The following is a 27656-nucleotide window of genomic DNA, read 5'->3' as shown; positions in this document are numbered from 1 at the left end:
GCGAAACGCGCGTCGGGTGTTGGTGGGCTGTCCTGCAGTGTTTCCCATTGGTAACTATACCTTTACTTTCATCTGTTTATATTATATATGTTGCTACTTAGCGGTGTTACATGTGACTACTGGCACAGTGACTATATCATATGGTCACTTTTGTTTGTACTATGATATTATTATAAGTATGATAATCTCTGTTTGGATAGCCCTCCACGTTCCTGTACTTGGAAGTATGCCCTTACTGCTATTATAAAGATGTTTTGTTGTATTTAATAAAATTATTCATATTATATTGCCTAGTGTGAAGCTTATTATTTGGTGTATTTCAGTTCTGGGGTTGTCATGGTGGCTAGACCCGGTCCGTGACCCTGCTAAGGGGCGTCCAATAAAAGATGTAAGTGGTGGTGCGTGGTGCAGGTCGCGATGAATAACGAGGACACAGGGTTAAAGTCTCTTTACCTCTTTGCTGAAGACTTCAGGATCCTCAATCCAGAGCACTGCTAACCGAGCTGGCTGAGACCGGCCGGTCCAATGGCACATCCAGAGTTCCCTTTGCAGGTGGAAATCGGTGCCTACCAACTAGCGCTGTGTGTTGTAGTCCTTCCCTGCTGAGCACCACGGGATAGTCCTCACAACTGTTGTGTCTGTTTCTGATGTTCCCTCACAACTGATTCTGATGTTCTTCTCCGTCCCCTAGATGATATGGCTAGGACGCACCCGTATGACGGGTAGGCCTGGAGTTCTTCAGGGACCCTAGAGTCACCCCTCTCCCACTGTTGCCCCCTAAGTCTGCTTAGGTGATTTAGGTGAGACAGCCCGACTATTAGTGACTGTCCTGCCGCTGTTTGAAGTAATGCTTGGAGCCCAATACTTCCTCGGCGTTCCGGCCACCGGCTACGCACCTCAGTAGGATGTTGCCTCGGTCTTACAGCACGACTCCTACTGGCTTTATCTCCTTTTTGCTTTGATCTCATTTCTCACTCTTCACAATAAACCTCGCTTCTTGTTCTTTCTTGAGATACCGCCGCAATATCGTGCAGGCGCGGTTCCTTAACGTTCTCTCTGGTCCGCTAGGTCTCTGCCAGGATCCCACCCCTGACAGGGACCCCCTGAGTCTCTCCCTGCAACACCCTCTGCCACAGGGTGTTGCCTGTTCAATCCTCAGTCAGCTTCTGTCTAACTTTCGGTCCAACCCCCACGTTTTACCAGATTGTGAGGAGTGGCCTAATGCATAGTGCCCTGTGCTCCTCCTGGAGGCCAGACTATGAAGTGTATTGGTGTCTGTGATACCTGGTCAGGTGAACTCCTTAGGTGCCATCAGACGTACCAGCACTCCCCTTAGCGGCGGAGCGCCAGTACTGCAACGACCAGGACTCTGGGGCACTGCACTCCCCCCCGGTTAAATCCAGTACTCCCGGGATGGGAAGAAAACAACAATACATGTCAGCAAAAAGACATACAAATTTTAAAATGCAATAAACAAGTAAGATGGAATAATAACAGTGCTTCCCTTTATGGGAGGTGAGGACTCTTAAACGTTACAAACAAAACATGGTTAAATATTTTAAATAACATACTATAAATAACTCCTATTACCCAGCCAGGTATTCTACTAAGTTCAAATTCTGAACAATAATTTAACTTTGCCTCTAAGGACGTATAAGCTGAATCCACTAAAGGCTTACTATAAAACTAACTTTTTATTTAAGGGAGTATAAACTAAACCCACTAAAGAATTTCTTATAAAACACTATAATACTAATCAACTTTCCTTCATTTTTCCAACTTGACATTTGCAGGACCGCCTGTCTATCTGCTCCAGGCCTACTGCCTCTCGCTCTTTTGCAGGACCGCCTAGTTCCTCGTCTGGGCCTACTGCCTTTCTTCTGCTGTACACGGTATAGAACTTATCAACCTTCCCTCAGCACAACATCACTGAGCCATCTCTATATGGCTCCTAGGAGGACTCACCACTAACCCCTACGGGTTCACTTCCTGTCCTCAATCTCTAGCAACATTATCAAACATTTTCTATAATTATCTAACTAGCTACATATAACTTACTATGGAAAACATTATTACTATTCACTTCCTTTTAAGGCAACATTTTACTTTAAGTGCAACAAGTGAACATTCCCTTTAAGAGGGAACCAAGTCTCTTCGAGGTAGTGCAACTTCTCAAGTTGCAAGTCCGTTTACAGCAGTAACTCTTGTACTGTTTCCAAGAACAGTTTCTTCGCAAAGTGTCTCTTTTATTGTAAAACCAGTAGAGGGCACCTTTAAGAATGTGCGAAGTATTTACAATGAGTTTGTAATCATGCATTGTTCATGATCCAGCAGTTTTTGTGCAAAAACAAAAGCAAAAACAAAAAGCAATAGGGATCCCGGGTAAACAAAGGGATTCCTTTAAGAATAACCCTGGTCAGGTTTAAGCAGCAGAAAGGCAGGAAACAAACAGTTAACTATTTACAGTTTTTCGGTTCTCCGAGGTTTAGTTGGACGGCTTCCAGGGCTGCACCTGGCACATAACCCTTCCTGGACTGGGAAGGGTGAATTCCAGGGATACACCTGGTGCTGGATAAATGCGGTTAATCCGTCTCTCATGTACGGTTAAGTCATACGCAGCGATGGAGGTCTGCGTCGCTTGAGTATGGGCATTCGCTGCAGCAGAGGTAGCGGCTGCTGCAAGATCAGTCACTGGAACGAAGTCATTAGCGGTGGCACTAACAGTCGCTGGAGTGAGGTCGGTCATCGGGGCAGGGTCATTCTTCATACCTGCTTCAGATACGGCCCCTCTGGTGCCGGTCTGCTCCGTCTCCACTGGGGTCTGGAACGCTAGTTGCAGGGCCCTGCGCTGCGGCGTTGTCATCTCTGTTTGCAGCATTTCGCTTTCCGGCAGGGCTTCGCTTTCTGGCTTTGGGGCGCTGGAGCTTCTTTCTTGCTCTGGACCAGACGAGGCTGCCGACAGACGTCTGGTGAGGCTCCTGATGAAGGTCTTCTTCCACCTGGCCTCAGTGACCAGCTGCGTCCGCAGGAGTTGGTCGCTGAGCTCGTCCACTCCGGTCTGCAGGAAATCAGGGCCAACTGTGGAGGCCTGGCTGGGATGCCTCTCCGGGTAGCTGGGGGAGTCCTCTGCTCCGACCCCACGCTCCGGCTCTGGGCGGCTAGCCATGGCGTCCTCCACGTGGTTCACTTCTTCCTCGTCCTTTTCCCGCTCTCTCCTTCATGGGCGGTTTCTTTTTCGTTGTCTCCGTCCTCCATTGAGGATTAGGAGGCAGATCTCGGCTGCTGACGGACACGTCCTCAAGGTACAGAAATATTTAGACTGGGCGGCCATTGTCTTTCGCACTCTTCAGCTTGTCTACGCCCACTTCCACGCCCTTCTTCCCCTGTGCTCCTCTTAGCGCTGTAATGGCGGCGGTTTTGGCGGGAATTTCTGGCGGCAAATGGCGATACACAGTCTTTGTAATAAATCACAGTTCAAGCACAATTCAATCACAGTTCCAAGGCACACATGACCTGATTCTTCAGGCTTGATACAGAGATTGAAACCACACGAACGGGTAAAGAATATAAATAAAACCTAAATAATAATCAATTATATTACCCCTGGTGATAACAATAGGAGTGAGTGGAAACCACTCTGATCATGAGGAAAAAACCATACACCTAGAGCAAGGATGACAGTCCCAGAAAAGGAAAACAGAGCAGAGTATATGTATTAATATAAATTTTTATTAGTGGTAATGATACATACAAATAAAAAAGTGCACTTGTTGGATAATAAATTAAAACAAGATTGCCAGACAAATATATATAAGCCACATAAGCCTACGGTGTGCCAAAAGGATATAGATAGTAAAATAATTAAATATGTCTCCCTAATGTATAAAAACGTGAGGTAATAACGTTAAAAAGAGGTAACCCTAAATAGGGTTAGAAGGTGCCAAAGTGTGAAAAAAGTGCCATGTGCAATGTAAAACTAAGTATAAATCACTCAAAAAAGTATATGGTGCTTTACACACAAAGGAGAAAATATATAAAAGGAGACATATACCTTATAGGCCTCACCGTATCCAACAAAACGCACCCCGACGCGCGTTTCGGATACACGATCCTTCGTCAGGGGGTGATGGCTGTATATATTTAGGGGTTTATATAGTTTGCTGATGTCCGGCGCCATTGTGTAAGCGGCGCAGACGCCGACAGATGGACCGGAAGTCCCCGCCCACAGCGTCACGTGATCGGACGCACAGAAGGGAAGCCGGCGTTACCAAGACCACAGTGACGCCGAGAGCAGAGACCGCGGGCCCCCGACAGCGCATGCGCACCACTCTGGCGCCAGGCGTGAGCAACAGAGCAAGAATTCATACCAGGATAGACCAAATACACGGCCGACCGAACAGAAAAATTAAATCGAATATGTATAAAGTGCCCATAATGTAAATAATTAGTGTATAATATTGTAAAAAGTGCCATATAGTCCGCGGAGTGTGTAGGGAAATTAGAAAAATAATAATATATTACCAATAGGGTATATGGTAAAAAATATAATATATACATTAATATATTATATGAAATTCATCATAACAAAAGAAAGAAAGGAAAAACAATCAAACTTGGGCCCCAAATATACTATTAAATATGTGATAGTGCAACAGGAGGATCAGGATGAACAGCACAAAAAAATGAAAGAAATATATAGAATGTTCACCAAAAATACCATATCATCATATAATTAATATACAGTAGAAAAAATAGGGATTGGATTACTTAAATCACTAAGATACTATACATATAAACATACAATAAATAGATTTATTGATATAAAGTATGGAATAACACATAATAACCATAATTGATGTAACAAAATAATCCAGTCTGGGCTAAGATAGTATTATTTAGAAAAAAGAAAATAATACACACAATCATAATAATAATCTTTTATGTAGATGAAAGCACTGTCGACCATTCCTCAGGACACGCCGATCGCATGGAAGAGAGGACAAAGTGATGAAAATTAAAGGACATCATGGAAATAAGGTAAGTAGACTCTGAAAAACTGAAATATAAAATTATGAGTATCATATGATAAAACATCAATAAACACCTAATACTTTAAAAACCAAAACGATTAAAAATAGTACACTAATACTGAAATATTAAGAGAATATAATTAAAAATGCAAAGATAAGTAATTTAAAGGTTTAAAAAAAGGTATTATAAAAAAGGGGCGAAACTAAGATTTTCATTGAGGCCAAGTGGAGAAACAGTATCCAAAGTCCATATCCACTTGGCCTCCATTTGAGCTAAAGGTATGCTGATTTGGCCCCCACGTTCATTTGATTTAATCATATCGATGCCAATCACTTTCAAAAGTGAGGCATCACAATTATGGTGGACCCTAAAATGCTTAGGAATTGTTTTAAGGGTAGAAATATCTTCTACTTCTTTGGCCGCCAAAATACCCAGGACGTGTTCCCTCGTCCTAACTTTTAGTTGTCTTGTCGTGAGTCCCACATAGATGAGGGAACAGGGACACGTGGCATAATATATCACAGCCTTTGACAGGCAATTAATGGTATGTTTTATTGGATATATATTCGTCCCTTTAGAATTGGTAAATTCATGGGCTCTTTGAATATTAGGACATGAAACACATTTCCCACAGGGTTTACATCCTGTCTGTAACCTGGGACCAAAAGGGAGGAGGGGGAAAAGGGTATTATTATGTGCGTAATGACTCTGCACCAAATAGTCACCCAGATTTTTTGATCTCCTATAGGTGATATTGGGCCTATCTCCAATATATTTCTGTAGAATGGGATCAGATTGGAGAATTGACCATGATTTGGTTATATAGGATTTCATCAGGTCAGCTTGTCCGTGATATTTTGTGATAAACCTTACTGGTTGGTTCAGGGCAGACGTTTTTTTAGAATATAGGGCTTCATGTCTGGTTATGTGCTTGGCCCTATTGAAGGCTTTTTTTATAGATCGCCTACTGTAGCCCCTTTCCAAGAACCGTATTTTAAGCTCTTCAGATTGTTTTATAAAATCTGTCTCCTCCGAACAAATCCTACGAAGACGCAGGAATTGTCCCGTTGGTATTGCTCTTATGACTGCTGGAGGATGTGCTGACGTAGCGTGAAGTAAGGAATTCACGGAGGTGATCTTGCGATATAAATCTGTACATAGACACCCGTCCGCCCCCCTCCGAACGGTAACATCAAGGAAATCCAGTATCTCACGATCAAATTTATAGGTCAAGTGGATGTTATATTCATTCTGGTTAAGCTGTGTCATGAACTCCTTAAGTGTATCGGCCGACCCATGCCAAATTAAAAAGACGTCATCAATGTAGCGTGTCCACATGAGGACACGCTCCATCAATGGTGCCTCACCCGACATGAATAGGTCCCTCTCCCACAGCCCCAAGAACAAATTAGCGTAGGCCGGCGCAAAGGCCGCGCCCATTGCGGTGCCTTGGAGCTGCAGGTAGAGGGACCCCTTGAATAAAAAGAAATTATGAGATAGAGAAAAATCCAATAATTGAATTACAAATGCATTCATGTGGGTAGATAAAAAGGAAGAAGTCTGCGTAAAATACTGAGTTGCTTTAATCCCGTCCACATGGCGAATGTTAGTATAAAGGGATTCCACGTCGCAGGACACCAGGAGGGTATCTTCCCCAATATACAGGCCATCAACTTTTTTCAAAAAATCAGTAGTATCCTTTGTAAATGATGGAAGTTCTTCTACTAAGGGTTGTAGTTTGGCAGCAATAAATTTGTTTACGTTTTCAAGGTAGTTACCACATCCGGAGATTATTGGTCTACCCGGGGGAACATTAGGATTTTTATGAACCTTGGGTAGAAGATAGAGTGTTGATACCCTCGGTTCAGGCACTTGAAGAGCTATAAATAACTCTTTAGTGATTACCCCTTGATCAGAGGCCCCCTTTAAGATAGTTAGAAGTTCAGTTTTAAATTTATCCAAAGGATTAAAAGTCAATCTCTTATAACATTCACTATCTCTTAATTGCCTGAGGGCCTCACTCTCATATAATGTCTTAGGCCAAATTACGACATTCCCACCCTTGTCAGCTGGTTTGAAAATAACATCCTCCAGTGTTTTTAATCTTTTGAAAGCCATCCTTTCATCACCACTAAAATTATCCGAGTCAGAGTAAAGAGGAATTTGACCAAAATCTTTACTGACCGTTTTTACGAACACATCAATTGCTGGACAAGCTGACAAGGGTGGAAATTTCTTAGACCGAGGTTGGATGGATTTAGGAACCTTACCTTCCTGTGGTTCATTTTCCTGCGCCAATTCGTGTAAAATGGCTAACGTCTCCTGCTCCGCCTCTGTTGGGAACATTTGTAAGAGACTCTCATTATGGAAGAATTTCTTAAATACTAATTTTCTCGCAAAGAGATGGAGATCTTTGACTGCGGTAAAATGGTCAAAGTTAGCCTGAGGACAAAACATAAGACCGCGACCCAGGATATCAATCTCAGTAGGGGATAGTTCATGTGAACTCAAATTTATTACCTTTAAATTATTTCCAGAGTTTTCATTAGTGTACCCATATGGTTTCTTTGCAGGTACATAGCGGGGTTCCCTTTTCCGTTTTGGAGTTGAACCAGTTGATATCATGGAAAAGACGGATGATGAAGTTCCAGACACATCACATAGGGGTAAGTTCGATGAAGTTGATGGAGTCCCATCTCTCACTGATTCCTTACGTTGCTGTCTCCTCCATCTATATACATTTCCACCAGAGAAGTCCTTTTGATCCCTCATAAGTTTGCTGGATTGCTTCGCTTGAATATCCTTGACCCACTGATCAATATTTTTGTCCATTTGTAAATTAATGGACTGGACCTGCTCTGGTGTCAAGGTAGCCTTTGCTTTGGTAAAAATTTCCTCCAAGAGATCATCGATTTTTGTTAGGATTCCCAAATTAAGTTTAATTAATAGTTCCATTAATTTCCTAGATGCCCCGTTGCATATTTCCTCCCAGTTTTTCACAAACTCCTCGTCATCCACAGGGAAAGATGGAGTCACTTGGATGCGTAGCCCCCTAGGGATCAATTGTCTTTGCATATAATTATCTAAGAAAGCCCGGTTCCACCACGACCGGGTTCTCTTATGAGTGAGATTTTTTATCTCATTAAATATCTCACTATATTGTAAACCTTTATCAGTATTAGGACCTGTATCACCACCACAGAAAACAGCATTAATTTGGCCCTGCCAGGAAGCCTCTCTGGCCTTGAAGTCCATGCTCAGGTTAATGGAGGGAAATCTGTGCAAAACACAGTACAATTGTTACAGAGATTGAAACCACACGAACGGGTAAAGAATATAAATAAAACCTAAATAATAATCAATTATATTACCCCTGGTGATAACAATAGGAGTGAGTGGAAACCACTCTGATCATGAGGAAAAAACCATACACCTAGAGCAAGGATGACAGTCCCAGAAAAGGAAAACAGAGCAGAGTATATGTATTAATATAAATTTTTATTAGTGGTAATGATACATACAAATAAAAAAGTGCACTTGTTGGATAATAAATTAAAACAAGATTGCCAGACAAATATATATAAGCCACATAAGCCTACGGTGTGCCAAAAGGATATAGATAGTAAAATAATTAAATATGTCTCCCTAATGTATAAAAACGTGAGGTAATAACGTTAAAAAGAGGTAACCCTAAATAGGGTTAGAAGGTGCCAAAGTGTGAAAAAAGTGCCATGTGCAATGTAAAACTAAGTATAAATCACTCAAAAAAGTATATGGTGCTTTACACACAAAGGAGAAAATATATAAAAGGAGACATATACCTTATAGGCCTCACCGTATCCAACAAAACGCACCCCGACGCGCGTTTCGGATACACGATCCTTCGTCAGGGGGTGATAGCTGTATATATTTAGGGGTTTATATAGTTTGCTGATGTCCGGCGCCATTGTGTAAGCGGCGCAGACGCCGACAGATGGACCGGAAGTCCCCGCCCACAGCGTCACGTGATCGGACGCACAGAAGGGAAGCCGGCGTTACCAAGACCACAGTGACGCCGAGAGCAGAGACCGCGGGCCCCCGACAGCGCATGCGCACCACTCTGGCGCCAGGCGTGAGCAACAGAGCAAGAATTCATACCAGGATAGACCAAATACACGGCCGACCGAACAGAAAAATTAAATCGAATATGTATAAAGTGCCCATAATGTAAATAATTAGTGTATAATATTGTAAAAAGTGCCATATAGTCCGCGGAGTGTGTAGGGAAATTAGAAAAATAATAATATATTACCAATAGGGTATATGGTAAAAAATATAATATATACATTAATATATTATATGAAATTCATCATAACAAAAGAAAGAAAGGAAAAACAATCAAACTTGGGCCCCAAATATACTATTAAATATGTGATAGTGCAACAGGAGGATCAGGATGAACAGCACAAAAAAATGAAAGAAATATATAGAATGTTCACCAAAAATACCATATCATCATATAATTAATATACAGTAGAAAAAATAGGGATTGGATTACTTAAATCACTAAGATACTATACATATAAACATACAATAAATAGATTTATTGATATAAAGTATGGAATAACACATAATAACCATAATTGATGTAACAAAATAATCCAGTCTGGGCTAAGATAGTATTATTTAGAAAAAAGAAAATAATACACACAATCATAATAATAATCTTTTATGTAGATGAAAGCACTGTCGACCATTCCTCAGGACACGCCGATCGCATGGAAGAGAGGACAAAGTGATGAAAATTAAAGGACATCATGGAAATAAGGTAAGTAGACTCTGAAAAACTGAAATATAAAATTATGAGTATCATATGATAAAACATCAATAAACACCTAATACTTTAAAAACCAAAACGATTAAAAATAGTACACTAATACTGAAATATTAAGAGAATATAATTAAAAATGCAAAGATAAGTAATTTAAAGGTTTAAAAAAAGGTATTATAAAAAAGGGGCGAAACTAAGATTTTCATTGAGGCCAAGTGGAGAAACAGTATCCAAAGTCCATATCCACTTGGCCTCCATTTGAGCTAAAGGTATGCTGATTTGGCCCCCACGTTCATTTGATTTAATCATATCGATGCCAATCACTTTCAAAAGTGAGGCATCACAATTATGGTGGACCCTAAAATGCTTAGGAATTGTTTTAAGGGTAGAAATATCTTCTACTTCTTTGGCCGCCAAAATACCCAGGACGTGTTCCCTCGTCCTAACTTTTAGTTGTCTTGTCGTGAGTCCCACATAGATGAGGGAACAGGGACACGTGGCATAATATATCACAGCCTTTGACAGGCAATTAATGGTATGTTTTATTGGATATATATTCGTCCCTTTAGAATTGGTAAATTCATGGGCTCTTTGAATATTAGGACATGAAACACATTTCCCACAGGGTTTACATCCTGTCTGTAACCTGGGACCAAAAGGGAGGAGGGGGAAAAGGGTATTATTATGTGCGTAATGACTCTGCACCAAATAGTCACCCAGATTTTTTGATCTCCTATAGGTGATATTGGGCCTATCTCCAATATATTTCTGTAGAATGGGATCAGATTGGAGAATTGACCATGATTTGGTTATATAGGATTTCATCAGGTCAGCTTGTCCGTGATATTTTGTGATAAACCTTACTGGTTGGTTCAGGGCAGACGTTTTTTTAGAATATAGGGCTTCATGTCTGGTTATGTGCTTGGCCCTATTGAAGGCTTTTTTTATAGATCGCCTACTGTAGCCCCTTTCCAAGAACCGTATTTTAAGCTCTTCAGATTGTTTTATAAAATCTGTCTCCTCCGAACAAATCCTACGAAGACGCAGGAATTGTCCCGTTGGTATTGCTCTTATGACTGCTGGAGGATGTGCTGACGTAGCGTGAAGTAAGGAATTCACGGAGGTGATCTTGCGATATAAATCTGTACATAGACACCCGTCCGCCCCCCTCCGAACGGTAACATCAAGGAAATCCAGTATCTCACGATCAAATTAGCCTACGCTAATTTGTTCTTGGGGCTGTGGGAGAGGGACCTATTCATGTCGGGTGAGGCACCATTGATGGAGCGTGTCCTCATGTGGACACGCTACATTGATGACGTCTTTTTAATTTGGCATGGGTCGGCCGATACACTTAAGGAGTTCATGACACAGCTTAACCAGAATGAATATAACATCCACTTGACCTATAAATTTGATCGTGAGATACTGGATTTCCTTGATGTTACCGTTCGGAGGGGGGCGGACGGGTGTCTATGTACAGATTTATATCGCAAGATCACCTCCGTGAATTCCTTACTTCACGCTACGTCAGCACATCCTCCAGCAGTCATAAGAGCAATACCAACGGGACAATTCCTGCGTCTTCGTAGGATTTGTTCGGAGGAGACAGATTTTATAAAACAATCTGAAGAGCTTAAAATACGGTTCTTGGAAAGGGGCTACAGTAGGCGATCTATAAAAAAAGCCTTCAATAGGGCCAAGCACATAACCAGACATGAAGCCCTATATTCTAAAAAAACGTCTGCCCTGAACCAACCAGTAAGGTTTATCACAAAATATCACGGACAAGCTGACCTGATGAAATCCTATATAACCAAATCATGGTCAATTCTCCAATCTGATCCCATTCTACAGAAATATATTGGAGATAGGCCCAATATCACCTATAGGAGATCAAAAAATCTGGGTGACTATTTGGTGCAGAGTCATTACGCACATAATAATACCCTTTTCCCCCTCCTCCCTTTTGGTCCCAGGTTACAGACAGGATGTAAACCCTGTGGGAAATGTGTTTCATGTCCTAATATTCAAAGAGCCCATGAATTTACCAATTCTAAAGGGACGAATATATATCCAATAAAACATACCATTAATTGCCTGTCAAAGGCTGTGATATATTATGCCACGTGTCCCTGTTCCCTCATCTATGTGGGACTCACGACAAGACAACTAAAAGTTAGGACGAGGGAACACGTCCTGGGTATTTTGGCGGCCAAAGAAGTAGAAGATATTTCTACCCTTAAAACAATTCCTAAGCATTTTAGGGTCCACCATAATTGTGATGCCTCACTTTTGAAAGTGATTGGCATCGATATGATTAAATCAAATGAACGTGGGGGCCAAATCAGCATACCTTTAGCTCAAATGGAGGCCAAGTGGATATGGACTTTGGATACTGTTTCTCCACTTGGCCTCAATGAAAATCTTAGTTTCGCCCCTTTTTTATAATACCTTTTTTTAAACCTTTAAATTACTTATCTTTGCATTTTTAATTATATTCTCTTAATATTTCAGTATTAGTGTACTATTTTTAATCGTTTTGGTTTTTAAAGTATTAGGTGTTTATTGATGTTTTATCATATGATACTCATAATTTTATATTTCAGTTTTTCAGAGTCTACTTACCTTATTTCCATGATGTCCTTTAATTTTCATCACTTTGTCCTCTCTTCCATGCGATCGGCGTGTCCTGAGGAATGGTCGACAGTGCTTTCATCTACATAAAAGATTATTATTATGATTGTGTGTATTATTTTCTTTTTTCTAAATAATACTATCTTAGCCCAGACTGGATTATTTTGTTACATCAATTATGGTTATTATGTGTTATTCCATACTTTATATCAATAAATCTATTTATTGTATGTTTATATGTATAGTATCTTAGTGATTTAAGTAATCCAATCCCTATTTTTTCTACTGTATATTAATTATATGATGATATGGTATTTTTGGTGAACATTCTATATATTTCTTTCATTTTTTTGTGCTGTTCATCCTGATCCTCCTGTTGCACTATCACATATTTAATAGTATATTTGGGGCCCAAGTTTGATTGTTTTTCCTTTCTTTCTTTTGTTATGATGAATTTCATATAATATATTAATGTATATATTATATTTTTTACCATATACCCTATTGGTAATATATTATTATTTTTCTAATTTCCCTACACACTCCGCGGACTATATGGCACTTTTTACAATATTATACACTAATTATTTACATTATGGGCACTTTATACATATTCGATTTAATTTTTCTGTTCGGTCGGCCGTGTATTTGGTCTATCCTGGTATGAATTCTTGCTCTGTTGCTCACGCCTGGCGCCAGAGTGGTGCGCATGCGCTGTCGGGGGCCCGCGGTCTCTGCTCTCGGCGTCACTGTGGTCTTGGTAACGCCGGCTTCCCTTCTGTGCGTCCGATCACGTGACGCTGTGGGCGGGGACTTCCGGTCCATCTGTCGGCGTCTGCGCCGCTTACACAATGGCGCCGGACATCAGCAAACTATATAAACCCCTAAATATATACAGCCATCACCCCCTGACGAAGGATCGTGTATCCGAAACGCGCGTCGGGGTGCGTTTTGTTGGATACGGTGAGGCCTATAAGGTATATGTCTCCTTTTATATATTTTCTCCTTTGTGTGTAAAGCACCATATACTTTTTTGAGTGATTTATACTTAGTTTTACATTGCACATGGCACTTTTTTCACACTTTGGCACCTTCTAACCCTATTTAGGGTTACCTCTTTTTAACGTTATTACCTCACGTTTTTATACATTAGGGAGACATATTTAATTATTTTACTATCTATATCCTTTTGGCACACCGTAGGCTTATGTGGCTTATATATATTTGTCTGGCAATCTTGTTTTAATTTATTATCCAACAAGTGCACTTTTTTATTTGTATGTATCATTACCACTAATAAAAATTTATATTAATACATATACTCTGCTCTGTTTTCCTTTTCTGGGACTGTCATCCTTGCTCTAGGTGTATGGTTTTTTCTTCTTCAGGCTTGAGTAGATCCTGTTTGTGATCCCAAGTTGAAGCACCCCCAGACGCAGGGCCGCGGGGTACTCGGTACCGGGCCTCTGTCTCAGTTCTGGGGTTGTCACGGTGGCTAGACCCGGTCCGTGACCCTGCTAATTGGCGTCCAATAAAAGATGTAGGTGGTGGTGCGTGGTGCAGGTCGCGATGAATAACGAGGACACAGGGTTGCAGTCTCTTTACCTCTTTACTGAAGGCTTCAGGATCCTCAATCCAGAGCACTGCTAACCGAGCTGGCTGAGACCGGCCGGTCCAATGGCACATCCAGAGTTCCCTTTGCAGGTGGAAATCGGTGCCTACCAACTAGCGCTGTGTGTTGTAGTCCTTCCCTGCTGAGCACCACGGGATAGTCCTCACAACTGTTGTGCCTGTTTCTGATGTTCCCTCACAACTGATTCTGATGTTCTTCTCCGTCCCCCAGATGATATGGCTAGGACGCACCCGTATGACGGGTAGGCCTGGAGTTCTTCCGGGACCCTAGAGTCACCCCTCTCCCACTGTTGCCCCCTAAGTCTGCTTAGGTGATTTAGGTGAGACAGCCCGACTATAACTGACTGTCCTGCCTCTGTTTGAAGTAATGCTTGGAGCCCAATACTTCCTCGGCGTTCCAGCCACCGGCTACGCACCTCAGTAGGATGTTGCCTCAGTCTTACAGCACGACTCCTACTGGCTTTATCTCCTTTTTGCTTTGATCTCGTTTCTCACTCTTCACAATAAACCTTGCTTCTTGTCCTTTCTTGAGATACCGCCGCAATATCGTGCAGGCGCGGTTCCTTAACATTCTCTCTGGTTCGCTAGGTCTCTGCCAGGATCCCACCCGACAGGGACCCCCCTGAGTCTCTCCCAGCAACACCCTCTGCCACAGGGTGTTGCCTGTTCAATCCCCAGTTAGCTTCTGTCTAACTTTCGGTCCAACCCCCAGTTTTACCAGATTGTGAGGAGTGGCCTAATGCATAATGCCCTTTGCTCCTCCTGGAGGCCAGACTATGAAGTGTATTGGTGTCTGTGATACCTGGTCAGGTGAACTCCTTAGGTGCCATCAGACGTACCAGCACTCCCCTTAGCGGCGGAGCGCCAGTACTGCAACGACCAGGACTCTGGGGTGCTGCAAATACATCAGACATCTGACAGCGATACCACACTGCAAAATATGTGGCCTGTATTTTTTATTTTTTTTAATGCAAAGTAGTGCTGTGTATAACTAGAGTTACAGACAGGAAAAACAATGGAATACCTGCCTAAAATGCCCAAACTTGGAGCATGCAGATATATGAGGCCTGTCATGGAGATACCACACTGCCAAATATGTGGCCCTTAATTTTTAATTTCTTTTAATGCATAATAGTGCTGTATATAACTAGAGTACTAAGCAGGAAAGATACTGTAATACTGTCCTAAAATGCCCAAATTTGGAGCACACAGATATATGAGGCCTGTCACGGAGATACCACACTACCAAAAATGTGGCTTGTATGTTGTTTTTTTTTAATGCAAAATAGTGCTGTACATAAGTAGAGTAATAGACAGGAAAAACACTGTAATACCGGCCTAAAATGCCCAAGCTTGGAGCACGCAGATATATGAGGCTTGTCACGGAGATACCATACTGCCAAATATGTGGCCTGTATTTTTTGGGGGGTCTGCAAAATAGTGCTGTATATAACTAGAGTAACAGACAGCAAAAAATTGGAATTTAGGCCTAAAATGCCCAAATTTTTAGCACACGGATGCATGAGGCATGTCACAGATATACCACACTGTAAAATATGTGGCCTGTATGTATTTTTGGGGGGATTCAGCAAAATGGTGTCAAGAAATTGTGTAAGACCCTCAAAAAAATTCTACTCTACGGTACCACAGAAAAACGAAACATTTTTCTGCGAACTCATAAGTGATTTTTGTGACCCCTTTAAAATTGTTGGACTTTCACGCTGTGCTAGGAAAAGGATCTGGCTGTATTGTGCAGTGTCAAAAAGCAAATGGAGAAAAAAAGGGCTCTGGATTGCTTTGCAATAAAATATTCTCTATTAACCTGGCAAAAATATTTTTCCTTGCCAATTATACCTGGGGCTAGGTATATAAAGTCAATATATGCTATAGGTAGCAGCAACAGCAGCAGATACTAATGGAATGGAACCTCGTGATGTGTGCAATAATATCTATATACACACATGCAGTACCTGCAGGCCTTGCACTGATATGTATAGAGCGATGTACACTCCCCTGCCTACCTAACACTGCAACCCATATTCTCCGGAATTAGTCCTTAGGTTTAGCTGTATTTGAGTAGTTTAGGATGGTAGACCTCACACTGACTAATAAATCCCCCAAACTGACCCGATCTCAGCAGCAGCTCGTTCTCTAGACTGTCTGATTCCGGAGCTGAATGCAGCGAGCAGGGCGGCGTCCGGTCTCTTATATCTCTGATGATGTTGTGCGGCTAGCCAATCACTGCAAGATCACAACAAAGATGGCTGCGGCGTTACAGTGCTTGGTAGACAATCCCTGCATGTTGATTTGGTCTCTAAAGACCACCAAAATTGCAGGGTGGAGACCAAGTAATCCCAGAAATGCTCGGTGCTCGCCGAGTACAGTGATACTCGGGCGAGTAACGAGTAGTGGCGAGCACGTTCGCTCATCACTAATCAGAAGACATTGCATCATCCATATATTATAGCAATACATTAACCGTTCACCATGATCTATAAGGTTCTATGCAATATAAAACACTTTTTGATAGACACAGGTTATATGCATTTTTCTAATCAAGGGGGATGCACATGACCATCCCGGTCACCTTCTTACACTGCTCTTAGTGATAGGGTATGCTCCCACAGTCAATAAACGCTGCGGGTTGGACGCTGCGTACATCCGCAGCATCCAACACACAGCGGCCAGATGTTACCACATAATGGATGGGATTTCAAGAAATTCTATGTCAATTATGCATGCACTATCACCCATGGCTTCCCTGCGGAGACGGACATGCGGTGCGTCTTTCCAGACCGCAGCATGTCTATTTATCTTGCGGAGATGCTCAGTCTCTGCAAGATAAATATCACCTGTCCAATGTATTGGACACGGTGATTCCGCACGGTTCATTGAACACATGGAATCATCTGTGTTCAAAAGCTGGCAGGGCTTTGGACGCAGACATCTAAAGCGCTGCCTAATACTGAATGTGTTCAGATACCCATAGATCAGTTTCTCCCATGTGTCTATGTAGGAGGAGACTTGTCAATTAGCAGAAGCTGGGCAGGGAGAAGCAGAAGCAGACTCATTTTTTCTTTCCTAGCCATCTCTTGAAACTAAAAAAAATACTTGACTGCAATCACGCTGTCACTGGGTTCGGCAGCAAGAATCAAGTGACAGGTTTATGTGTGCTGTCAACAAGGTTAGAATTGTCGTAGCATTCCCCCGGGCCCTGTGATAAAACCAAATCCCTGTACAGGGGTTAAAGAGTATTATGATTTCTCTGGACTCTGCCAGACAGAGTGGCTTGTGCCAAGTCTGTCCAAGGCAGCTTTTTGAGCTTCTGGCCTCAGGCAGACATTATACTTGTCATGTGACCACTTATTTGCCGACAAACTGCTTTTCTAAATTTTTTCAATGTTCAGTGAAATACTGCTGTCCCTGGTTCACTGAGAGAAGTAGGAAGAGAAGCTTGTTGTCACGTGACTGTACTTCTGAAAAGCGCATATGAGTGATCATGTGATGACCGCTTCTACCAGAAAGCAGAGCTGAGTCCTGACAGTAAGTCTTTTAGACTTTGTTACGATTGGGCATGCTACAGTGTTTATTGTTATACTTAAAAGGGTTGTCCAGGTTTGTGATGAATGTCTGCCATCACTCTGTCTGAATTTTCACAATGCGTGCAACGCTCAATGCACACTGACAGGGTCCTCTGGCAAGACTAGATGATCAGGAAAAGTGCAAGTATGAGATTTCCATACTTCTGCTCATGAAGTCAATAGAAGAATAGCTATGGTCAAATCAACAATGAAGTCAGTGGATAAGGTCTTCAAATCGAGGAACTTTTCATGGTGGCGAAGACACATGGCTTGGACATAGTTTGGTCTTTTCTGTGATAACATACAAATGCAAAATCTGGACGTTAAAGAAACAAGATAGAAGAATCAATCAACGCCTTAGAAATGTGGTGCTGGAGAAGGATGTTATCAATGCCATAGAAGAATAACAAAGAAATAAATCTTGGAATCAAATCAGACATGTCAACGAATCAAGGATCACCACGCTATGACTTGCCTGCTTTGGACACATCATACGAAGAAAGCAATCACTGGAGAAGGACACTATGGTGAGATTTGAAGGAACAATACAAAGAAGATCAGCAATCTGATGGTTTGATGCAAATAACGGCAGAGAAGACCCAGGTGCACCTATCAAGGCTTGCATAAGATCAATCTTCCTACAGATCATTCATCCATGAAGTCGCCATGGCCCGAGACCAAGCTGAAGGCTGATAAATAATAATATCAGTATTTACATGCTGGGTGTTCCTTGGCTACTTTCTTATATAAACCACAGCTGCTTTTACTGTAGATTCTGACTCTCCCTTATGAGTCTCCCGCCAGGGCCGTGGGGTACTCTGTACTGGGTCCAGTGCTCACAGGGGGATGTCATGGTGGCGACCCGGTCCGTGGCCCTGGGTGCCCATGTAAAAGGGGAAATGTATTTAAGGGTTTTGGTGAATAGAGTTCGTGACGCCACCTGTGGTATTCGGTCAATGGGGACCGACGCTGCTTTAAGGGGTTCTCTGGGGTGATGTTATGGCAGCTAGATGGTATACCTTCCCACAGGTGAAGTATATCCCCAGGGCTCCCGGTGTGAAGATGGAAGACGGTGAATGGTGCAGTAAAGAATGAGGACACAGGTTTGCAGTCTCTTTATCTCATTTACTGAAGACCTCAGCAGCCACAGTCCAGGGCACCAGATCACAGGGCAGGCAGGGTCCGGCCGGCTTGAAGGCAAGATGGGAGTCCCCTTTTCCAGGTGGAGATAAAAGCCTTCCTCTAGCGCGGTGGTGTTGTAGTCCCTAAATGCCTAAAGCTTCACATACGGTCCTCACAGTCCTTATCGCTGTCCCCCCATAAAGGATAGGACAAACATGCATGACAGGTAACTCGAGCCGGTTTATAGGGACTCTAGCATGCCCCAGGCTCTATGCGTTACTGTGTCTCAGGTGTGTGTGGCAGACAGGTATCTTGCAGTTCTGCTGTCCTGCCGGTCTTTGATGTAAGTCATGGAGTCCCTTACAGTCCTTGGTGTTCCGGCTACCGGTGTCTGTGCCTCAGAAGTAGGGAGCCTGCACGTAGCTGGTCTCCCTCCGGTATCCTCTCCTGTGCTTCTCTCTCCTGCACGCTCACTGCAATATATTCGGCATTCTGTATAATTTCTTCCCAGGAGCTGCAGCACTGTGGCTACACAGCTCCGTAAACCTGCCTCAGACTGCTGTCTGGCAGACTGACTTTTTTTCTTCCACTTTCTGCCAGGAGCTGCAGACCCCCACGTCTGCTCAGCTATTCTCCTATCGTACCAGCTGCACCTAGCTGATGTTCCTCGACAAGCTCCCTTCTGGCAATTTCCCTCTCTAGCACATCTTTCTGCTTCCTTCCCCTCTGTCTCTCAGACAGGAAATGACTGAACTTCCTCTTTCCCTCCAAACTACAATATATATGGGGAGTCACCTATGAAATAGGATCAAAAGCTCCCCCTTGTGGCCTGGAGTGTGAACATGTTGCATGCTTGTGGTTACCTGGTGACAGTTATCCTTTCTTGCCTCGAAACGTAACATCACTCTCCCCGTGAGGAAAGCGACATTACTGTGACGACCAGGACCCTGGGGTGCCACCCTTACCTCACGCTATAAATGTTCTCTGTAATACAGGTTTCTGATAGCTGAGCCCCTTGTTATACTTCCTCATATTATACTGGTTTTCTGTCTATATTAAGCCTGAGGAAGGGTCTGTGAGCTGAAACATTGCGATGACAAAAAGAATCTTCATGAATGAGGGTCTGAAAAAAAAACTCACAATAAAGAAGTTTTGAGGCAAATCCTGGTGATTATGGAGCGCTGGTTCATCTCTCTGTAAATGCTCTGAAGTCTCCTGAGCAAGTGGTCGGCTGTACGGGAACGTGCCCCCGGGAGCTCCCTATGTGCGCTGCCTGGACTCCGCTCCTTCAGCACCAGGACAACCAGCACAGTCCTGTATATACTGAGGCCCCTGATCATGTGACCCCTGACTCCTCCCCTCCTGTGACCTCATCCCAGGTCCTGTGTGCACAGAGCAGCCATATATGTGGTGTGCGGCACTGCAGGTGGAGGTAGGTGCTGGAGATTCCCCATTACTGGCCGCAGGCGCTAGAACATTTGTATCTGTCATTCTGGGCTTCATATAAGGGAACCTGTCACGTTGAGGGTAGAAAGCGTCAGCGATTCTCTCATCGTCTTCCTTCATTGTCACCAGTTAGAGCCGCGCTCGTTTCTCCTCCGTCCCATAGACGATGAATAGAGAGAAGCGCACACGTCCCCTGTAGAAGCCTCTCTGCGGTTCTATATACCGGACTTGTTGCTATCGCGGTTTCTTCAGGTGACATTTATAATTGCGGCAGTTATAATGAACGACTCCTGTAAATCCCCCTCATGGCCGCTCCCCGGGACCCTCCCAGTGTCATTGCACAAAACACTTCGAGTTCAGGCCGCGCTCCATCTTTATGACATATTTCCACTCCATCCCTCAGGCATCCATTGTTTCCTTCAGTCTGTTTACATTGCTGCAATGACGATAATGGATGCCAGTATGTCTGAGACGTAACTGTTCTGTTATATGATGGTTTATGCAGATCATGTGACCAACATGATACCACCATGAGGATGTGACGTGGAGATTTGTTCATAACATATTGAATAGATTCTTTATGACGTTATGTTAGCTCATCTTCTCTCCGTTTAGGTCCCTACAATAGCGGATCCTCTCAGTGGAGATCTTCTGCATAAGAAAAATTTCCTGATGGACCCATTAAGGATGGATAGGGAGAGAAACAAGATGGCAGAGAGGATATTACACCTCACCCTAGAGATCCTCTTCCGGCTTACAGGAGAGGTGAGAGATTCTGACGACATCACATTACATCATTCTTTATCTATGGGAATAACAGACAGAACTGTAGGGGTGAGGACTCTGGAAATGTCTGTAGTGAGATTTATTAATGTGTCTCACTACAACCAGGATTACACAGTAGTGAAGAAGGCCTCTACTGACCGCTGTCAGGCCCGTGTGTCTGAGGGATGGGGAAGACCCCTGAGTCCAATCACAGGGCTTCTATCTCACCCCCTGATATATGAGGACATCAATGACCAAAAGATCCTGGAACTTGCCTACAAGATGATTGAGCTCCTGACTGGAGAGGTGATAATAGTGGGAATGCTGGGGCATTAAACAGTAATGCTATGAAGGGATCAAGGGGATCATGGTATATTTGTATGCATCAGGTTCCTATAAGGTGTCAGGATGTCACTATCTATTTCTCCATGGAGGAGTGGGAGTATTTAGAAGGACACAAAGATCTGTACAAGGACGTCATGATGGAGGTTCCCAAGCCCCTCACATCACCAGGTAATAGACATGACTAAATATACATGACATATAATTATCTGTATGTAAAGAATGGATTCAGTCCCTGTATGTGGTTCCTCCAGTTGTATGCAGTAGGAGGACAACACGAGAGAGATGTCCCCGTCCTCTTCTTCCACAGGACTGTAAAGAAGAAAATCCCAATGTTACTCTGGATCATCAGGTAGGTGGAAAGGAGGTGTCATGAGATCTCCTCTTTGATGTGCAGACTACTGAGAAGGTCTTGTGTTCTGTCTTGTTTTTTTCCACCAGTATTATATGTTTTATACTTGTGTAATGAGAACGGTGGAGATGGCAGGATTAGAGCTGATCATAGATGTGACTTCTCCATCTGTCTGTGACTTGTACAATATTTGTTTCAGGGTGAAAATCTGACCCACATTAATACTCCAGAGACATATGTGAGGGGTGATGAGCGGTGTAAAGAGGAGATTCCTACAGATAACCGCACAGGTGAGTAGTAACCACTAAATGAAGAGAAATCACAGATTATCCTTCCTGTAGAATTCTACTTAGTTTTTTTTAGGGCTTGTTCTCTCAAAACATTTTCATGAACATTTTTATTGACCGAAGGATTTAGTGCTTAAACAAAAGACCACCCTCTTTAGTATTTTTTTTTTCTATTAAAACATTTTAGCTACAACATTTCACAGGCCAAGGCTAAAATAATACAGGTTTCCCATTAAGAAAAATATAGGGCCAATCTCTGTACAATCTTCTCTGACCGATTGGTCATGTGATTGCTCCAGCCTTACTGCATCCACAGCAGGAATGGATTTGTCTCGGCTGCGGATAGTGATTGGCTAAATCGGTCATGAGTTCATCCGAAAGAGGAGGCATGGAGACTGGCAGGGCACCTGGCCATCAGTGGAAGGGGATTATTAATTTATAATTGTTTCTCATAAGATATAAACCCTTGAGGGCCTTGGACTTGGCATCAATATGTATTAGACATGTGAGTCGCCCGCCAGGGCCGTGGGGTACCCGGTACTGGGTCCGGTGTTCACAGGGGGATGTCACGGTGGTGACCCGGTCCGTGGCCCTGAGCGCCCATGTAAAAGGGGGGAATTGAATACAGTTTATGTTCGTGACGCCACCTGTGGTATTTGGTCAGTGGGGACCGATGTTGCTTTAAGGGGTCCTCTGGTGGGATGTTATGGCAGCTAGATGGTATAACTTCCCACAGGTGAAGTATATCCCCAGGGCTCCCGGTGTGTAGATGGAAGATGGTGGATGGTGCGGTAAAGAACGAGGACACAGGTTTGCAGTCTCTTTACCTGGTTTACTGATGACTTCAGGCAGCCACAGTCCAGGGCACCAGATCACAGGGCAAGCAGGGTCCAGCCAGCTTGGAAGCGAATTCAGAGTCCCCTTTTAGCAGGTGGAGTTAAAAGCCTTCCACTAGCGCGGTGGTGTTGTAGTCCCTTACTGCCTATGGCTTCTGATAAGGTCCTCACAGTGCTTCTCTTTGTCCCCCATATAGGATAGGACATAAACCCTTGACATAACAGGTGACTCTAGCCTTTTTACAGGGACTCTATCATGCCCCGGGCTCTATGCATCACTGTGCCTCCTGGGTATTGAGGCGGACAGGTAACTTGCAGTTCAGCTGTCCTGCCGGTCTCTGCTGTAAGTCGTAGAGTCTCTTACAACCTCGGTGTTCCGGCTGTTGTGAATTCCGTTCTTGGGCTCTGTCCGGTGGTTGTGAATGGCACTTTTGTGGATTCTGCCCTTGGGCTCCCTCTGGTGGTTTCAAGTGGAACTGTTGCTCCTTGGGTTTAGTATTAGCAGCTGCCTTCACTGATCGTCTCTCCTGGCTCTGCTATTTAACCTGGCTCTGGTCTTCAGTCCATGCCAGCTGTCAATGTTTCTGGGTTGGATTCAGATCTCTCCTTGGATTTCTCTTATGGCCCGTCCATTTCCGCAAAAGATAAGTTCTTACTAGTTCTTTTGGTTGTCCATTTGCTGTGGACTTTATCGCTCAGCTCATGTTATGTTTTTCTTGTCCAGCTTGTTAGTATGATATATTCAGTCTAGCTGGAAGCTCTGGGGAAGCAGATTTGCCCTCCACACCGTGAGTCGGTGTGGAGATTATTTTTGTAAACTCTGCGTGGACTTTTAGTTTTTAATACTGACCGCACAGTGTCCTTTCCTTTTCTGTCTATCTAGATTAGTAGTGGCCTCCTTTGCTAAAATCTGTTTTCATTTCTGTGTATGTCATTTCCCTCTCCACTCACAGTCAATATTTGTGGGGGGCTATCTTTCCTTTTGGGGAATTTCTCTGAGGAGAGATAGCTTTCTGTTTCCATCTTTAGGGGTAGTTAGTTCTCAGGCTGTGACGAGGTGTCTAGGGAGTGACAGGAACATCCCACAGCTACTTCTAGTGTTGATGTTAGGATTAGGAACTGCGGTCAGTACAGATACCACCTCCTCAGAGCTCGTCCCATGTTGCTCCTTAACCACCAGGTCATAACAGTACAGCTGGCCAGCAATGTGTTGAATGCATCTCAAAAGAGGGAAAAAAAAAAGGTTCTGAGCCATTTTTTATTTTTTTTCTTTGCAGTCTGTTTTGCCTTTTTTTTTTCCCCTTAATCTCTGGGTGGTTCAGGACTCTGGTGCTGACATGGATGTTCAGGGTTTATTCTCTCATGTGGATCAACTCGCTGCAAGGGTACAGAGTATCCAAGATTATGTTGTTCAGACTCCGGTGTTAGAGCCTAGAATTCCTACTCCTGATTTGTTTTTTGGAGAAAGATCTAAATTTTTGAACTTTAAAAATAACTGCAGATTGTTTTTTGCTTTGAGACCCCGTTCCTCTGGTGACCCCATTCAGCAGGTGAAGATTGTCATTTCTCTGCTGCGTGGAGACCCGCAGGACTGGGCATTCTCCCTTGAGTCAGGGAATCCTGCATTACTCAATGTAGACGCATTTTTTCAAGCGCTTGGATTGCTGTATGATGAACCTAATTCTGTGGATCAGGCAGAAAAAACCTTGCTGGCTCTGTGTCAAGGTCAAGAAGCGGCAGAAGTATACTGTCAGAAATTTAGAAAGTGGTCTGTGCTCACAAAATGGAATGAGTATGCCCTGGCAGCAATTTTCAGAAAGGGTCTTTCTGAAGCCCTTAAAGATGTTATGGTGGGGTTCCCCACGCCTGCTGGGTTGAACAAATCAATGTCTTTGGCCATTCAGATTGATCGGCGCCTGCGCGAGCGCAAGGTGGTGCACCATATGGCCGTGTCCTCTGCGCAGAGTCCTGAGCCTATGCAATGTGATAGGATTTTGACTAGAGCAGAACGGCAGGAATTCAGACGTCAGAATAGGCTGTGTTTTTACTGTGGTGATTCTGCTCATGCCATTTCTGATTGCCCTAAGCATACTAAAAGGGTCGCTAGGTCTGTCACCATTAGTACTGTACAGCCTAAATTTCTCTTGTCTGTTACCCTGATTTGCTCATTATCGTCCTTTTCTGTTATGGCATTTGTGGATTCAGGCGCTGCCCTGAACTTAATGGACTTAGAGTTCGCCAGACGCTGTGGTTTTTCCTTGCAGCCTTTGCAGAGCCCTATTCCCTTAAGGGGGATTGATGCTACACCATTGGCCAAGAATAAACCTGAGTACTGGACACAGTTGACCATGTGCATGGCTCCTGCACACCAGGAAGATTGTCGTTTTCTGGTGTTGCAGAATTTGCATGATGTGGTTGTACTGGGTTTTCCATGGTTACAGGTACATAATCCAGTGCTGGATTGGAAATCTATGTCTGTGACTAGTTGGGGTTGTCAAGGGATACAGTGATGTTCCTTTGATGTCAATTTCCTCTTCCCCCTCTTCTGAAGTTCCTGAGTTTTTGTCGGATTTCCAGGATATATTTGATGAGCCCAAGTCCAGCTCCCTTCCTCCTCATAGGGACTGCGATTGTGCTATTAACTTGATTCCTGGTTGTAAGTTGCCTAAGGGCCGACTTTTCAATCTGTCTGTGCCAGAGCATGCCGCCATGCGGAGTTATGTTAAGGAGTCTTTGGAGAAGGGGCATATTCGCCCGTCTTCGTCACCGTTGGGAGCGGGATTCTTTTTTGTTGCCAAGAAGGATGGCTCCTTGAGACCCTGTATAGATTATCGCCTTCTCAATAAGATCATGGTCAAATTCCAATACCCTTTACCTTTGCTTTCTGATTTGTTTGCTCGGATTAAGGGGGCTAGTTGGTTTACTAAGATTGACTTTCGAGGGGCGTATAATCTTGTTCGTATTAAACAGGGTGACGAATGGAAAACAGCATTTAATACGCCCGAAGGCCATTTTGAATACCTTGTGATGCCATTCGGGCTCTCTAATGCTCCATGTTTCAGTCCTTTATGCATGATATCTTCCGGAATTATCTTGATAAATTCATGATTGTATATTTGGATGATATTTTGGTTTTTTCCAATGATTGGGAGTCTCATGTGAAACAGGTCAGGATGGTATTTCAGATCCTTCGTGCTAATGCATTGTTTGTGAAGGGGTCTAAGTGCCTTTTTGGAGTTCAGAAGGTTTCTTTTTTGGGTTTCATTTTTTTCTCCCTCGGCTATTGAAATGGATCCTGTTAAGGTCCAGGCCATTCATGATTGGATTCAAGCCACATCTGTGAAGAGCCTTCAGAAATTTTTGGGCTTTGCTAATTTTTATCGCCGTTTCATTGCTAACTTTTCCAGTGTGGTTAAGCCCCCTGACCGATTTGACGAAGAAAGGCGCTGATGTGATAAATTGGTCCTCTGCGGCTGTTGAGGCCTTTCAGGAGCTTAAACGTCGTTTTACTTCTGCCCCTGTGTTGCGTCAGCTGGATGTTTCTCTCCCTTTTCAGGTTGAGGTTGACGCTTCTGAGATTGGGGCAGGGGCCGTTTTGTCTCAGAGAAGTTCTGATGGCTCTTTGATGAAACCGTGTGCCTTCTCCAGAAAGTTTTCAGCAGCTGAGCGTAATTATGATGTCGGCAATCGGGAGTTGTTGGCTATGAAGTGGGCATTCGAGGAGTGGCGACATTGGCTTGAGGGAGCCAAGCATCGCGTTGTGGTCTTGACCGATCATAAGAATCTGATTTACCTTGAGTCTGCCAAGCGGTTGAATCCTAGACAAGCTCGATGGTCCCTGTTTTTCTCCCGTTTTGATTTTGTGGTCTCGTATCTTCCGGGATCTAAGAATGTGAAGGCGGATGCCCTTTCTAGGAGTTTTTTGCCTGATTCTCCGGGAGTCCTTGAGCCGGTTGGTATTCTCAAGGAGGGGGTGATTCTTTCTGCCATCTCCCCTGATTTACGGCGGCTGCTTCGGGAGTTTCAGGCTGATAAACCTGACCGCTGTCCAGTGGGGAAACTGTTTGTTCCTGATAGATGGACTAGTAAGGTAATTTCTGAGGTTCATTGTTCAGTGTTGGCTGGTCATCCTGGGATTTTTGGTACCAGAGATTTGGTTGCTAGGTCCTTTTGGTGGCCTTCCTTGTCGCGGGATGTGCGTTCTTTTGTGCAGTCCTGTGGGACTTGTGCCCGGGCCAAGCCCTGCTGTTCCCGTGCTAGTGGGTTGCCTTTGCCGGTCCCTGAGAGGCCCTGGACGCATATTTCCATGGATTTTATTTCGGATCTTCCTGCTTCCCAGAAGATGTCCGTCATCTGGGTGGTTTGTGACCGGTTTTCTAAGATGGTCCATTTGGTACCTTTGCCTAAGTTGCCTTCCTCCTCTGATTTGGTTCCATTATTTTTTCAGCATGTGGTTCGTTTGCATGGCATTCTGGAGAATATTGTGTCTGACAGAGGTTCCCAGTTTGTTTCTAGGTTTTGGCGGTCCTTTTGTGCTAGAATGGGCATTGATTTGTCTTTTTCTTCAGCATTTCATCCTCAGACAAATGGCCAAACTGAGCGAACCAATCAGACCTTGGAAACCTATTTGAGATGCTTTGTGTCTGCTGATCAGGATGATTGGGTGACCTTCTTGCCGTTGGCCGAGTTTGCCCTTAATAATCGGGCTAGTTCGGCTACCTTGGTTTCGCCTTTTTTTGTAATTTTGGTTTTCATCCTCGTTTTTCTTCAGGGCAGGTTGAACCTTCTGACTATCCTGGTGTGGATTCTGTGGTG

The 27656-nt window shown here is 43.5% G+C and overlaps 1 protein-coding gene across 1 annotated transcript in view; it reads left to right on the top strand.

Moving 5' to 3' along the window:
• Positions 1 to 4947: 4947 nt before the first annotated feature.
• LOC143767438 (uncharacterized) overlaps positions 4948 to 27656 on the top strand; it is a 62814-nt gene continuing 40105 nt past the window's right edge. The window contains exons 1-6 of the mRNA XM_077255774.1: positions 4948 to 5037; positions 7605 to 7697; positions 20875 to 21330; positions 21414 to 21537; positions 21621 to 21718; positions 21918 to 22008. Coding sequence (XP_077111889.1) covers positions 5008 to 5037; positions 7605 to 7697; positions 20875 to 21330; positions 21414 to 21537; positions 21621 to 21718; positions 21918 to 22008 — 892 coding nt within the window. The 5' untranslated portion in view covers positions 4948 to 5007. The remainder of the gene's footprint in view (positions 5038 to 7604; positions 7698 to 20874; positions 21331 to 21413; positions 21538 to 21620; positions 21719 to 21917; positions 22009 to 27656) is intronic.

The sequence above is a fragment of the Ranitomeya variabilis genome, chromosome 4 (assembly GCF_051348905.1).
Source record: "Ranitomeya variabilis isolate aRanVar5 chromosome 4, aRanVar5.hap1, whole genome shotgun sequence".
Classification (NCBI taxonomy): domain Eukaryota; kingdom Metazoa; phylum Chordata; class Amphibia; order Anura; family Dendrobatidae; genus Ranitomeya; species Ranitomeya variabilis.
This window is presented reverse-complemented; position numbering and strand designations above follow the sequence as displayed.